Here is a 12,687-nt window from a genome sequence, read left to right on the forward strand (position 1 = left end):
GAAAGAGAAGAGTGAACACACATCAGTGCTACGAAAGCTGCTGGCCTTTGGGTTACGCTCAACTCCTTCTTCGCGGTCACCTTCACACGCACAGCTCCGATCTCCTCCCTGATCACACACGGCCAGGGTTAGAAAGGCAGCGTGGGCAAACGCGAGGCGAACACAGCACAGCACGCGTGTCTCAGAGGGTCCTGAGGCACGAGAGAGACCAGCAGGCAGCATCTGCAAAGTTTTGCTTTTATTTCTCTAAAATACAAACTCCTTTCTTGCGTCAGTAACTTTAATAGGACAGGCCCGATGCATCCAGGAAAGAGGAGGCACCAGCTACAGAAGTCAAAATACTGAAGGTATTTTCTGGAAAGAAATTTATTCTGTTGTTCTACACTTTAAGATATAACATTGAATCAAATCCATCCGTCATCGTTTTTTTACATCGGAACCTTTAAAGGTCGGGACCAATAACCCAGAACTGGAAAAGGTCTTAAACTCCTATTAATGCGTAGACATGGATCCATTAAAAAAAAAAAACCAAAAAACAAACAAACAAAAAAAAACATAACCAAGGATTTTATACACTTTATTAAAAGATCAAAAAAATAAACGATAACAATATAGAAGTAACATACTAAAATGAGTAGCATTATGCACATCTCTAAAGCACGTACAGGCACTACAGCAATATAACGTGGCAAAAAGAAATTCCAAGCGTACACCCTGTTGGTAGCAGTTGAGGGAATGAACTGTCGTGTTATGGAACTGAAACACTGCAGGAGCCTATGCCTGTCTGAATCCGATGGTGTTTTGTTTCTTACGATGCCACAGGGCTAACTGGAGTTGGTTGTATATATGCTAAACTATACCATTGAATTGATACCTAATGTTTCTCTTAACGCTGTTGTACCAGAAATGCCTATGAAAAGAAGAATCGCTTCAAAGATCTACTTCACACAGTACGGCATGAGTGTTTGTATAGACTTAAATCAGAAGTCGACCATTTTGGAGAACATCCTCTGTTTGATTTCTGCGATTGCCTAAAGTACAATTCTCTACTTCTACGGGAGAAGAAAGCGATCTGTTGTCGGGTGACACGATCAGGAGCAGGGGGAGCTTCGTTTCATTTTCATGATGTGAAACAAAAACGTAACTAAAAGAAAGCTCATTGGAAAAGGAAACAAAACAAAAGAAAACAACAAACAACCCAATAAATCCCATAACCCAATCTAAGAATGGTCTTATCATCCCCTCATCTGCTAGGATACAAAAGCCATGGCAACAAAATCATTTGGCTTCCACCACTATCAAATAGCATCTGTGTACAGTAATAAGGAACTGGAACCTTGTAATTCAGTGTCAGGTAATTCTCTCTGTTGTGTGTTTGGAAAAAGAACTCTGTGTTATTTAACAGTTGTGTTATTTTGGCGTGTTTAAGTATCTCGTCTGAGAGGCATAGAGTTATTTTTGATGTAGAGATGTCAGTAGAGATCACTAGCAAAGATTTTAGCAGTGTTGTTGTGATCGGTTTCGTATCCCCAAGCAAAAGAAGTTTACCGTCTCTGATTCATTTCACATTAGTGCAAAATAGTTTTTCCTCGTAATCCTAGAAATGAGGAGGAGCTCGACTACAAAAACGGATTACAGTAAAGGGAAGCTTTAAGAGCACGGTGGCCAGAATTAACTGATTATTTCATATTAACATCTACATTATTATAACGCACACGGGAAGAGACAACATCTGTTTTGTTTTTTCCCCTTTACAGACACTGGGACCACATGATGCTAAGGCTCTGATTCAGCAAAGCGTGCGTTCCAATGGATCACGTGGGGAACGATGGGCTGGGCAGGGAGCATTCATGGACAACGTGAAGGGAGCAATCTCTGGGGTGCCAGCAGCAGTGCCCGGAGCACTGGGGTGGGCGGGGGGGGGGCACAGGGACACGGGGGCTTTACCAACACAAATGGGAGGCGTGAGTTTGCAAGAGAAGTACTAGTTCTGATCAGAAAATAAACGGGTCGATGCAGGCCTCCCAGCTTGCCCACAGCTCCCCCAGTGCTGCAGAGCATTGCAGTGCAAGCAACAGAGCAGGAGTGGGAAGGGAATGGAGAGCCCGGGGACCCAGATTGCTGGGAATCAGCAATCTGCTGCAGGGAATGGATATTTTACATCATTCATCCTCTGTTTTCTCTGTCGCAGCCAACATTCCATTTGGGAAAGCAAAGGGACAACCTAGCTTGCATATGAGAGCATCTCCTGGTCCTGCGTGGGCACAGGGCTTTGCCCAGGATTCCCACCACCTCCGTGCAGCCTGGCAGCCCTGGAGAAGCTGGGGAAGCCTGGGCTGGGTGGAGGCACACGGCCAGCAGCTCCTGGGGCACGGGTTCCTCCCTGGCTGGGGACAGGGCTGTGCTCCCTGTGCATGGCAGGGCAGCAGGGCTGCACCCAGCCAGGGGCACCGCGCTGCCGCACAGCACAGCAGCACCGCCTTCCCTGCCCAGCACCCAGCCCACAGCTCCACCACGCACCGCTGCCACGCCAGCAGGCCCTCTCACTCTCTCAGAAGAGCATTAAAGCAGAGGCACCGGAGGGGAAAGTCATCCCCAGCCCATCTGAAACAACTCCCACCCCTCCACTCCTTTGCGGCCGCTCCGTTTTGTTGGCTTGCCCCGAAACGGTGAGAAGAACACAAAACCACGCGCACACACAAAACCCAGCAACAGTTCAAACTCCCTCCTGGGATTTGAAGCACTGCAACGACAGTCACCTACAACAGAGAAACGCTTCCAGCCAGAACCAGGATGAGGTGCTGGGAAAAATGGGTGTGTGCCACCGCCGACATTCCGGTCCCAATAGGATTCACCGAGAATGCAAAGCATCACAAACGTGACCTCGGGTGTGTTTGAAAACGCAGGCTGATTCGAAAGAAAATCTTTGCTAGTGACCTTACTAATTCATTAAGCACTGTTTCCCATTTCTCCGTGCTGCAGGTTGGAGCTGACCTGGTATCAGTCTGCTGTATAAGAAGCTATGGCAAACTACAAAGCTTTTACAACAGCAAAGCAACATCATGCTTTCAGATAAGTTTTATAGCAAAAAACTCCTCCTTTTCAAAGCCTTAGTAATACCTATCTCTTTTACAAACTTTTCCTGTATTATTACAGACTTTTTTTTTATATTCAAAATAAGTTCCAAGGATTTATTTCGTGGACTATGTACATAAGTGCAAAAAAGGTGTGTCTCACACATTCGTACACTAACTGAATCAGTTTAACTGCAGCATATTGGTATCTTCAACACTGTTACGGGGTCATTCCACAATATTTTTTTTTCTTTTTCTTATGTACAGTTTTTGCTGATATAAATTAGTATTAAAATAGTTACACGCTTTTCGTCATTTAGCCCTGATCGTAACATAATCACACGAGTGTTCAATTTCAGGAAGAAAGAAAAAAACAAACCCAAAAGGAAACCCAACAGAGAACTGCAAGCAGAGCTACAGTACTGAGAGGGATGGATTCGGAATTCCCACAATGGTGGCGAGTGTGAAATGAAGGAACGACCATCACTACGTCCCCACGCAGCCCGTCGTGCTGTCGGAGTTAAAATACTGTGGAATAACCCTGGCCACACAACAATTTTTCTACAAGCTATAAAACCTGACTCTAAATCCATGTGTTGTAAACTTCTCGACTGAAAAAGTGACGTACAGACACCGATTCAGCGCTCACATGGGACTTTGGGATTTTAAAAATATTCAGTCATCTCTTTATCTGACAGTATCGAACTGTACCTTTAACAAGCTCATACTGTTACACATCACTTTTAATTTACATGTGAAAATCTCACAAATAACGTATACAAAGGTAGCCATGTTGTAGTTTTGTTGCCATAGCAACAACAACTTAATATAATTAGTTAACAATGAATCTATCATTGTAGGAGTTACATACAAAGTTAATTTTGTTCTTAAACTGTAAACTATACAGACAAGTTATGGACTGCGTTCTATACCTTACCATGCTTCAGTGTTGGTTTAGAAGAGAACTGAACGGGTTGAATAGACGTATGAAAAGCTTTAAACCTTCTCTAACTCTCCTTCAAAATTAAATCCATTCGTTACTAAAGGTATCAAAAAAGCAATAATGAAAAACCTTACGAACTAATGGTAAAGAAATGAAAATACATGACGTGGGTTAATGCGTTGTAGCCCAGTAACAACGTGTTGGAGCTCTATTTACATTTGGATTAGGCTAGCAACTATTAAAGTTATTACAGTCTTTAACATACAGTATATACTCTAAGGCCTTCAACAGGCACGTGGTAAAATCAGGTCAATATCAAACTAAATCCATTCAACAGGAATGGGAAATTAGATTTTCCTCATAAATTTCACCTTCTTCCGTTTTCGCGCGTGTGAAATGTACAAGGGATCAAAACCAAAACCCAACGAGGACTCCAGTTTCTCAATCACTGCGTGTCCTAGAGCTACCCTACAGCGCCAGCAAGGAGCCCACGAGGCGGAGAAGACATCTCATCCGACACACGCGGCTCCTCGTCCCACCGGCCGCACCTACCACAGGCACACACCACCTCCGGTGCTGCCCCGATGCTCCCGCAGCTCCGGCTGCCCAGCGGGCTGTGGGCTCTGGGCCAGGAGGAGCCCGCAGCGGGGGATGAGCAGCAACGTGGCCGTGCCTTTGGGTTGCTGGGAGCACGGCCAGCCTGCCTGCACCGCCGCTCCTCAGCACCCCGAGCATTGCAGAGCATTCAGGAGCGGGGCCGGCGTGGGCTGCCCTGGGAAGGAATGGTTTCTAGGACATCACGATGCAAAAATACAAAGTCAAAACATCATCAGCTAGAAACTTGCAACTAAAAAAAAAAACAAAAACCAAAAAGAAACCAAAAAACCAACAACATTGATTGTGAAATCGTGTTCCGGATTACTAAAAACACTGTATTTAACAAAAATAATCTTAATAGTTTTATGAATCCATTTTATTTTAAATCCCTCTTTTATTGTCTGCTTATGTTACAGTTTAGTAGTAGTACTTTTATTGAAACTACTAACAACCTTTTGCGTGAAAATGATCAATCTCAGCTTTCATTTTCCCTCTGCATGACCCGTTTTATCCAAGTTTCAGCATTTCTTGCATATTGTTTGCATAAGGCTGAGAGAAATGGACAAAGAGAAATCACTTTGGATAAATAAAAAATAGAGGTTCATGGAAAGTGGGAAGCTTATAAAAATGTCACTAAAATTATATTGATTTAAACAAACTTACATACATCTCTTGTCAAATAAAGGATGATATTCATGCTTTTATGACATTGGTTTAGAGTCACTAACTAGCTCGGTGACTTTGTAAGAGTCTATTTAGGAAATTTATAGTCTGGCGACTGGTTTTTTTTTTTTTTTTCTTTTTTCTTTTTTTTTTTTTCTTCTTTCTTGAACAAAGAAAATTAGAGCAAGTCATTGCACAACTAGTTTCAATAGTGCTACCTCAAATGGCATTTTTGCCGAGATTGTTTTGAATTTGGTGAAGTTTAGTGCTTCAAGCTTTTCTTTCCTTAAACTCATTTACAAATTAACGCTAAATTTGCCAGCAATATAAAAACTGTTGTGGCACCTAATATAACTACCCTGAACATCCCTCATTGGACCTCTTTAATAAAAAATAATCCTTAAATGCTTTTTTTTTTTCAGTGCTTTAAATGTGACGTGAAAACAGCTGTATTCTAGGTTTACATTCTATGCACATCTATGCCAGATGTTTAAGTAGATAAATAAAATAGGAGGTTACATCAAAGTGTCAAGATATACAAAAATCCATTTAGCACTGAAAAAGTTCCAACCTCCTTTAACTCATAAAGCCATACAAGCTTGAATGCATCCTTTCTGGCTTAAGAAGATCAGCTCTGTTCTTTGTTGAGGCACTGGCACAGGTTGTGCAAAACCCATTTTGATACACAAATAATTTCAAACAGGAAGTACTCAAATCCACTTTTTCCACTAACAATGTTATGGTTTTGGGAAACAGAAACTCAGTGGTTAAAAGAACAGGTAGGCAGTAGCCAATATAAATGACAGCCGCTAATTTCAGGCAACACTGTCTGCCTTTGAATGCTGATGGCTGGGAAACATCCATAGACACGAGGGACTGCCAAAACACAAGGCGCATGGCTGAGGGTTGGGGCTGCATGGGTTTCTCCCCTCTTTCAGGGTTAGGTTCAAAGCTTGCTGAAATGAATGGAAAGATTCCTTCTGGCTCGAGGCCCTTCTGAGCTGGACTCTTCAAAGGTGCTTGCTATGCATACATCTCCACACACAGGTGGTCGCAGCCTGTCCTGGGCTATACCTGTTGCGCCCAGCCTGCCCCTTTGTCCCTTGTGGTCCATGCAGATGCATGTCTATCAATGCATCTGCACCCACAGAAGGACATTCTCTAACCAAGATTAAGGAAAAGAAAATGCAATCTTCTTGGCACCCCACAAGACCACAGTGAGCTCAGGACAGCAGGACACTAACAACTTGCCCATCGCCTGGCTTTAAAAATGGTTGTCTTTCTCCTAACACTTCATACTTTTATGGAGTTCATGGAGCAAATCCATCTCTCCCGTGAGGCCAGCGATAGTACAGAGCTATGACAGGGATGGATTTAGCTGCATTCTCAAATTAAAAGGTATTCTGTGTAGCCAGATTGTTCAGCAAGGCAGCACAGCGCCAGGCAGTGCTGCCCAGGGTGCGTGGGCTGGGAGCTGCTTTATTCATGCGCATGACAAGGAGGTATTGAGAACTAGCCCTTGTTGTGTGACAAACGTTGGTCTTCATCAAGTAGAAGGTGCCAAACCACATTCACCAACCGCTAGGAACCCCATTAAAATGGATGTTTATGTATGGTAAGATTTTTCCTGGTCTGTTAGTGCTGTGTTTGCTTCAAGGGGCCAGAAATTAGGGGGAAAATCACCAAGTCATGGTCAGTGGTGATTAAAAAGAACTGCTGACAAAATTTCAGGAAGGGTCACTAGATTTCAGGCTGAGATGTTTCAGCATGCTCAGTGAAGAGACGCTCATGGGCACAGTATTACCCAGCTTGGGTCAAGCCACGATGACGGGCCTACTCCAGCTACGTGTTTCGCAGCTAACTGTTGGCATTTGTTCCTCTCCAATGCAAATGCCCAAAGGAAAACATCTCACTCCACCTATTGCTTTCCACTGCACCGCGAGAACAGCAAGAAAGATTGTGCGCTGTTTGCAGCTGAGAATGCACTTCAACATACAGTAGAACTGCAGAAGTTCTGAGCAAATCTTTCCTATCCCCTTACTGAGAGTGGGCTTTTGTCTTTCTCTTTCTTTTTTCCTCCAGTTTCCAGAACCAGCTCACTGTATTTAAAGAAATACTCTGAACTGGACTGAAATCACAGCTGGCCTTGCACATCATTGGTACTAAAAATTTGGAGAGTATCTGAAGGCAAATTTTAAATGATAAGAGGAGCCTTTAACACAAACAACTTCAGCTGACGTGAACAGCAAAATCCAGAAAAGGGCAAACATTCCTGTGTCGTGTTTTTCAAGCACATAATTCCTGTTTCCCACGATAACATTTTTAGTAAAAAAACAAACAAAACTCCATAAAACCTACAGTATATGAAAACTTAAGACATAACAATAATGAAAAAATGGTATTGAGTATACTTGATAATGATGTACACTTTAAAACAAATCAATAGACTATGATGTAAACAAAACAGTAAGATAACACTTTAAAAACAAGACAAACATTTATCCATCGATAGTATACAGTAAACCAACAGTCCGCTGTGCAGATGCACTTATCAGGATGGTAGTCATAAAATGATTAAGTGTGTTAAAGTAATGTGTTATAAAAGTCTATTATAATTTTCTACTTGTATATCTCATATAACAGAGCGCTGTTTGTTAATTGTTTCTATAGTGCTTTTTTTTTTTCTTTTCTTTTCTTTTTTTTTTTTTTTTTTTTTTTTTTTTGACATTCCCATTGATCAGTTTTTGGTTAACATGTAGGCTGCAACAGGCTTACTGTAGAGGTGGTAAAGAACGAGAGAAGGGAAGAGGGGATATATACAGAAAGGCCATGCGCAGCTTCCCACCAAGAAGTCCTGGTGCTCCGTAATTTTACGGTTCAGAATTTCAACATGGTCTGCTGCAAGGGAAAGAGAAAACAAAGAGTGAGACGTCAGGTACATTTTGCCATAGTAGTCTTTCTACTGAGATGCATCTACATCCTCCCTGCACTGCCTTTGAGGTTGCTATTAGTATGTCGTGGAGAGAAAATGTTTTATTCCCTTAATTTTCTGACGTAGGGTGAAATTGCTAATAACACACTTGGCATCCTCTTTAATCAGCACTTGGGGCTTTCCATTTCCAGCCTGCTTCGCACATGCTGACAAAACAATTTGTGAAATGGGGAGGTGGGAGAATAACGACCTCATTTGTGAGACAAGATGGCAGGTAGAGAGCGACTGATGAGAGGGCCAGAGGAATCCCTGACTGCTGCTGCCTCCTGTTTGCTCTGAAGGTACTCACATTAAAATCTAATCCCAGAGAGCCAGAGGTGAATCAGACGCAAAAACCCCGTGCTCAGGTGGCCCTCTTCTGGGAGCAAATCTCCTCTCCTGGGATGTACTTGTGAAAATCCTCCCTGCAAAGAGCTAGGCTAGCCAGCCTTGCTACCAGGACCTGGTCAACCATGGAGAAAAACATCTGCCACAGCAGATTCTATTACCAAACTCCCACTCACAGCAGCTTTGGGAATTCACCCTGTGGCGCAGCAGAACACCAGCTAAGATCCTTATCTGGCAAAAAAACAGGAGCACATGCACAACTTCACGTGCTTGGGTGTCTGCATGAAACGGGATCAAAACACAAAGGCTCCTGTGTAGCAATGGTCACTAGTGGGTCTGCGAGCACTGGGGACACTGGAGGAAATAAATCACATTACAGACTGGTAGAAAAGAGCTATGTCCCATAGCTGCAAGGTGGTGAGAGGACAAGCACATCTGGCAGAGTGCACCTGGTCAGGCATGTGGTCACAGCTCCCTGGTGAAGAACAGGCTGCTTGTCTGATGCAGACACTCTCCATGCCCAGCAGGCTGGTCCCCAAGAGATCCAACCAACTATAAAGTGTTTGACCCTACTTCTTTCAGGCAAGGGTTTTCACTGCTCTTAAAAGCCTGGCTGACTCAGACAGACTGTATCATCCTCACTGTTTGCTAAATAAAGCTATTTCATGGAATTTCCTTTCCTACTCTGAAATTATTACTAATTGTCAGTGTGTGTTTAAGCACACACACAGAAGCAAAAAGAATCCAGAAAAAAAAAAGAAATTTCCTGAAATAAATAGAGAAATCAATCTTTAAGAGTTCGATAACGAGGTTCTTCCAATGCAAATGATCTCCTTATCGGGTGGAACAGACTGTTTTGCACGTGTTATGGAAATTGTGGAACATGTTAGGTGTCACGTCTGTCTGTTGTTTAGGAGAGCAATACACTGCACAGCACAGAATGTTTTCACTGACAGAGATACCTCATTGTTCACCTAAACTAACTGGGGTCCACGGCCCCAGTTAGCAGGCAATTTATACGTACGACAGCTTATTTGGGTCACCAGAGATAAGGGACACCACCGACACGAGTGACTTCTGTCAGCTGCTGAAGATATAATTAGAGAATTGCTTGCCAAATTAATTTCCAGCATTTAAGTACTTGCTTGTAATACATGACCTAAAGAAGAAATGGGTTGCATATCTGTGGCCTGCGTTGGGAAAATCTGGTGATTTCTTGTTGAAGGGGCTGAACTGCTCGTTCACCTCTTGGGGTGAAAAATGAAGTGATGAACTAAAACCCTCAAGGGATTCTCTCTCGTGAATATTAGCTAACACTTACAAATAAAAGAAATGGAAAAATAACTCTGCTGCTAAGGCTGCAAGATGCTCTGTAAGTCAAAGGAAAGGATAAACTTCATTATTCTCAGACAGAGAAGCCCAGCGGCCCAGGATCTGCATGTGGCATGAAGGCTACGCTGCTTGTGGACCCGTGAAGGAAACTGCCATGGGCCATGCCCCACTGTGGTTAACAGATCTCTGCCCAAACCCAGCCCATCCTGCTGGTGCACAGCAGCTGAGGATGACCCAGTCCTGCTTACCCCAGGAAAAGTAATACACCACTAACAGCAAAACATGAGTTTCACCTTTTCAGCTGACTCATTACCAGAGCAGACTTTGCCAGCAATAGCACGAACCCCTGAGGCACCTGCAGGCTGCTGGGAGCTGTGCAGAGCAAGAGTAACTTGCAAACATAACCGTCAGACTCAGGGGGATGCAAGGAAGGGAGGCTACAAACACCCCAAAACAGCTATTTTAGACACAATGAAACGCTGCTTGTTGTAAGCCACAGGGCTGGTCTGTATCTGTGCTGCAGCTGCTGAACTGCTGTTGACTTGGTAGAGAGCAAAGCCGCCGGGGTCCTGCAGGCTCAGACCCCCTGCCCAAAGCAGCCCCTTTTGGGGGATGCAGTGCCCTTGAACAAAGCAATCCACTGTAAAGAGAAATACTGAAAAGCAACTTACTGTTCTATCGGGAACTTCTACATCTGTGAAACAAACATGCTGCTACTCAGTTCATCTACTGATAACTGGGATATCTACAGCAAAGAAAACAAAGAACACAACACATTAAAACATTGCTTTGAGATCCGTCTCTTCATTCTGTCTTCAGTTTCAGGTTAGCAAATACATCAGTGTCTTATAAAACAGGATCCACTCCCAAGTTGCCTTTATTTTGCCACACATTAAGTACGACATAGTTGCATCACTACTGATGCCTCGTGGACTATGCGGTGACTGTACTGGGATTTTAGCTCCACGGACTACAAGTAAGACAAATGCTCTGAAATTAGCTGGCTGAGACATAAGGAGCATAGCTTTGTCCAGACTCATATAGCCACAGAGCAACACTGCACAGAAATTTCTGCTTTCTTCTCATGACCAATACGAGTAAGACCTTCTCTACCTGCCAACTACAACACATCTCAGAGAAAGAACAGCAATACCTACTGCAAGCAGTGAAACACTGCCGAGGACTTAACACGGGTAAAACCTCTCCTGAAAGCTTCATAACCTCGTGCTGGCAAAAGACTGCAGGATACCCCCTGAGACAGTACTGACATTCAGCATGGCTAACAGCATCCTACTGAATAAAGCGATACCCCATTTTCTCTGCTATAGCTCTAAGCCTGAGCGTGACAAAGAACTCAGAAAGCTACAGCTTGTTTTGGGCAGTCGGGGGGAAGCACTTGACATTTCTCTGGCCTCAGTGGAAAAAGTTGTGGCACACCAAATTATCAGGAAGCATCACTAGGACAGGTTGTGCGTAAACAGTTCGGGACGGGTGCGGAAGCAGCCATCACAACTCAGTATCTTCGGAGGAAAGTTTTGGAGAGAATTATGGCTCGGCAGACATGCATGAAGTCCTGGACACTTATGGCAGTGCTACAACGGCACGTACTGCACATCCAGAGTCGTTTCTGTAGGGATGGGTGACGTTACTGGTGTAAACAAGCTTCAGACTTCATCGCCTCAACCCCGTTCCATTATTATTTTTGAGCCGATTTTAGAGTCCAATTTCGCAATATGGGGGGGAGGCCGCTTTGTGTTTCCACTTCCACTTTCCAGCCAGGAGAGGACATGCCAAAATACCACGGGGAAAGATGCTCGGGGTGGTATTTCTGCTTGAGACTGAAAGCAGAAGTGCTGCAGGTCTAAGTGCAACAGAGGAGTTTCGCAGCCTGGATTTCTCAGTTCCGGGGCACTTTGGAGAAGGCAGCGAAGCACCCAGACCTGCGGGGCCGTGCCCTGCCAGTCGCCCATCCCTACGCTCCCGCCGCAGCGGTTCCAGCCGGTGCCCCCTCACCGATCCCCAGACACACGCTGCCTCTGCGCGCCCGAGCCTGCACCGAGCCGGGCGGGACTGGGAGCCCTCGCCCGGTCCTCGAGATCTGAACACACGTGAAAGAAAGCCATTGAAAGGGCCAAACCTGATTGGCGGTAGCTGTTGCAGCGAAGGGGACGCTGGTGGCAGGAGTTGTTGCTGCAGACACAGTGGTGGGCGTAGCACCGTGCATCATGGGCACTTTCGGAAGGGAACCATGGAAGCGACATACGGGAGGGTGGAGCGTTTTTATGTAACCATGGCAACATGTGGTGGATTTGGGGGCGTGGCAGGAATCACAGCAACAAGCCATGTGACATCGTCATGAAGGACACATCGGGGCGCGGCATGCAATCACAGTGCAAAGCAAGACAGCGTTGGGAAAAAAAATAAACAAGAGAGAAGGGGAAAAGCCAATTACAATTATAATTAAGGAAAAAACCAAAACATTCTCAACACTTAGTACATTTATAAGCAGAACAATGATGTATTAGACTCCGAAGGCCGAATTTCCAAAGGGGGGGAGGGCGGGTGTGCTAGCAAAAGCCCACGTCAGCTCGCACCCCTGGGGAGTTAGAGGCAGCCAGTGCACGTTCCTGTGGGTGGGGACATTTTGGCAAGCGCACCCTCCCGCCCGCCTTGGGAAGCTCATCCCCTTCCCTCCCCTCCCCGTCCCCGCCAGGAACCAGGGGAACTCAGGGGAACTCGCAGCTCTGTGGCGCGTTGCA

At 44.7% G+C, this 12,687-nt stretch overlaps 1 protein-coding gene across 32 annotated transcripts in view; it reads right to left on the reverse strand.

The window, feature by feature from the left end:
- Positions 1-561: 561 nt before the first annotated feature.
- MBNL3 (muscleblind like splicing regulator 3) overlaps positions 562-12,687 on the reverse strand; it is a 90,201-nt gene continuing 78,075 nt past the window's right edge. For 25 of the 32 annotated variants that reach the window (XM_046940004.1, XM_025149556.3, XM_040698814.2 and 22 more), the window contains 3 exons: positions 12,066-12,160; positions 10,600-10,673; positions 562-8,175 (listed from right to left, as the gene is read on the reverse strand). In XM_046940004.1, the coding sequence (XP_046795960.1) occupies positions 10,617-10,673; positions 12,066-12,160 (152 nt within the window). In that variant the 3' untranslated portion in view covers positions 562-8,175; positions 10,600-10,616. The remainder of the gene's footprint in view (positions 8,176-10,599; positions 10,674-12,065; positions 12,161-12,687) is intronic. The other 7 variants (XR_006939033.1, XR_006939034.1, XR_005859121.2 and 4 more) reach the window with 1 other exon arrangement.

This window comes from Gallus gallus, chromosome 4 (assembly GCF_016699485.2).
Source record: "Gallus gallus isolate bGalGal1 chromosome 4, bGalGal1.mat.broiler.GRCg7b, whole genome shotgun sequence".
Taxonomy (NCBI): Eukaryota; Metazoa; Chordata; class Aves; order Galliformes; family Phasianidae; genus Gallus; species Gallus gallus.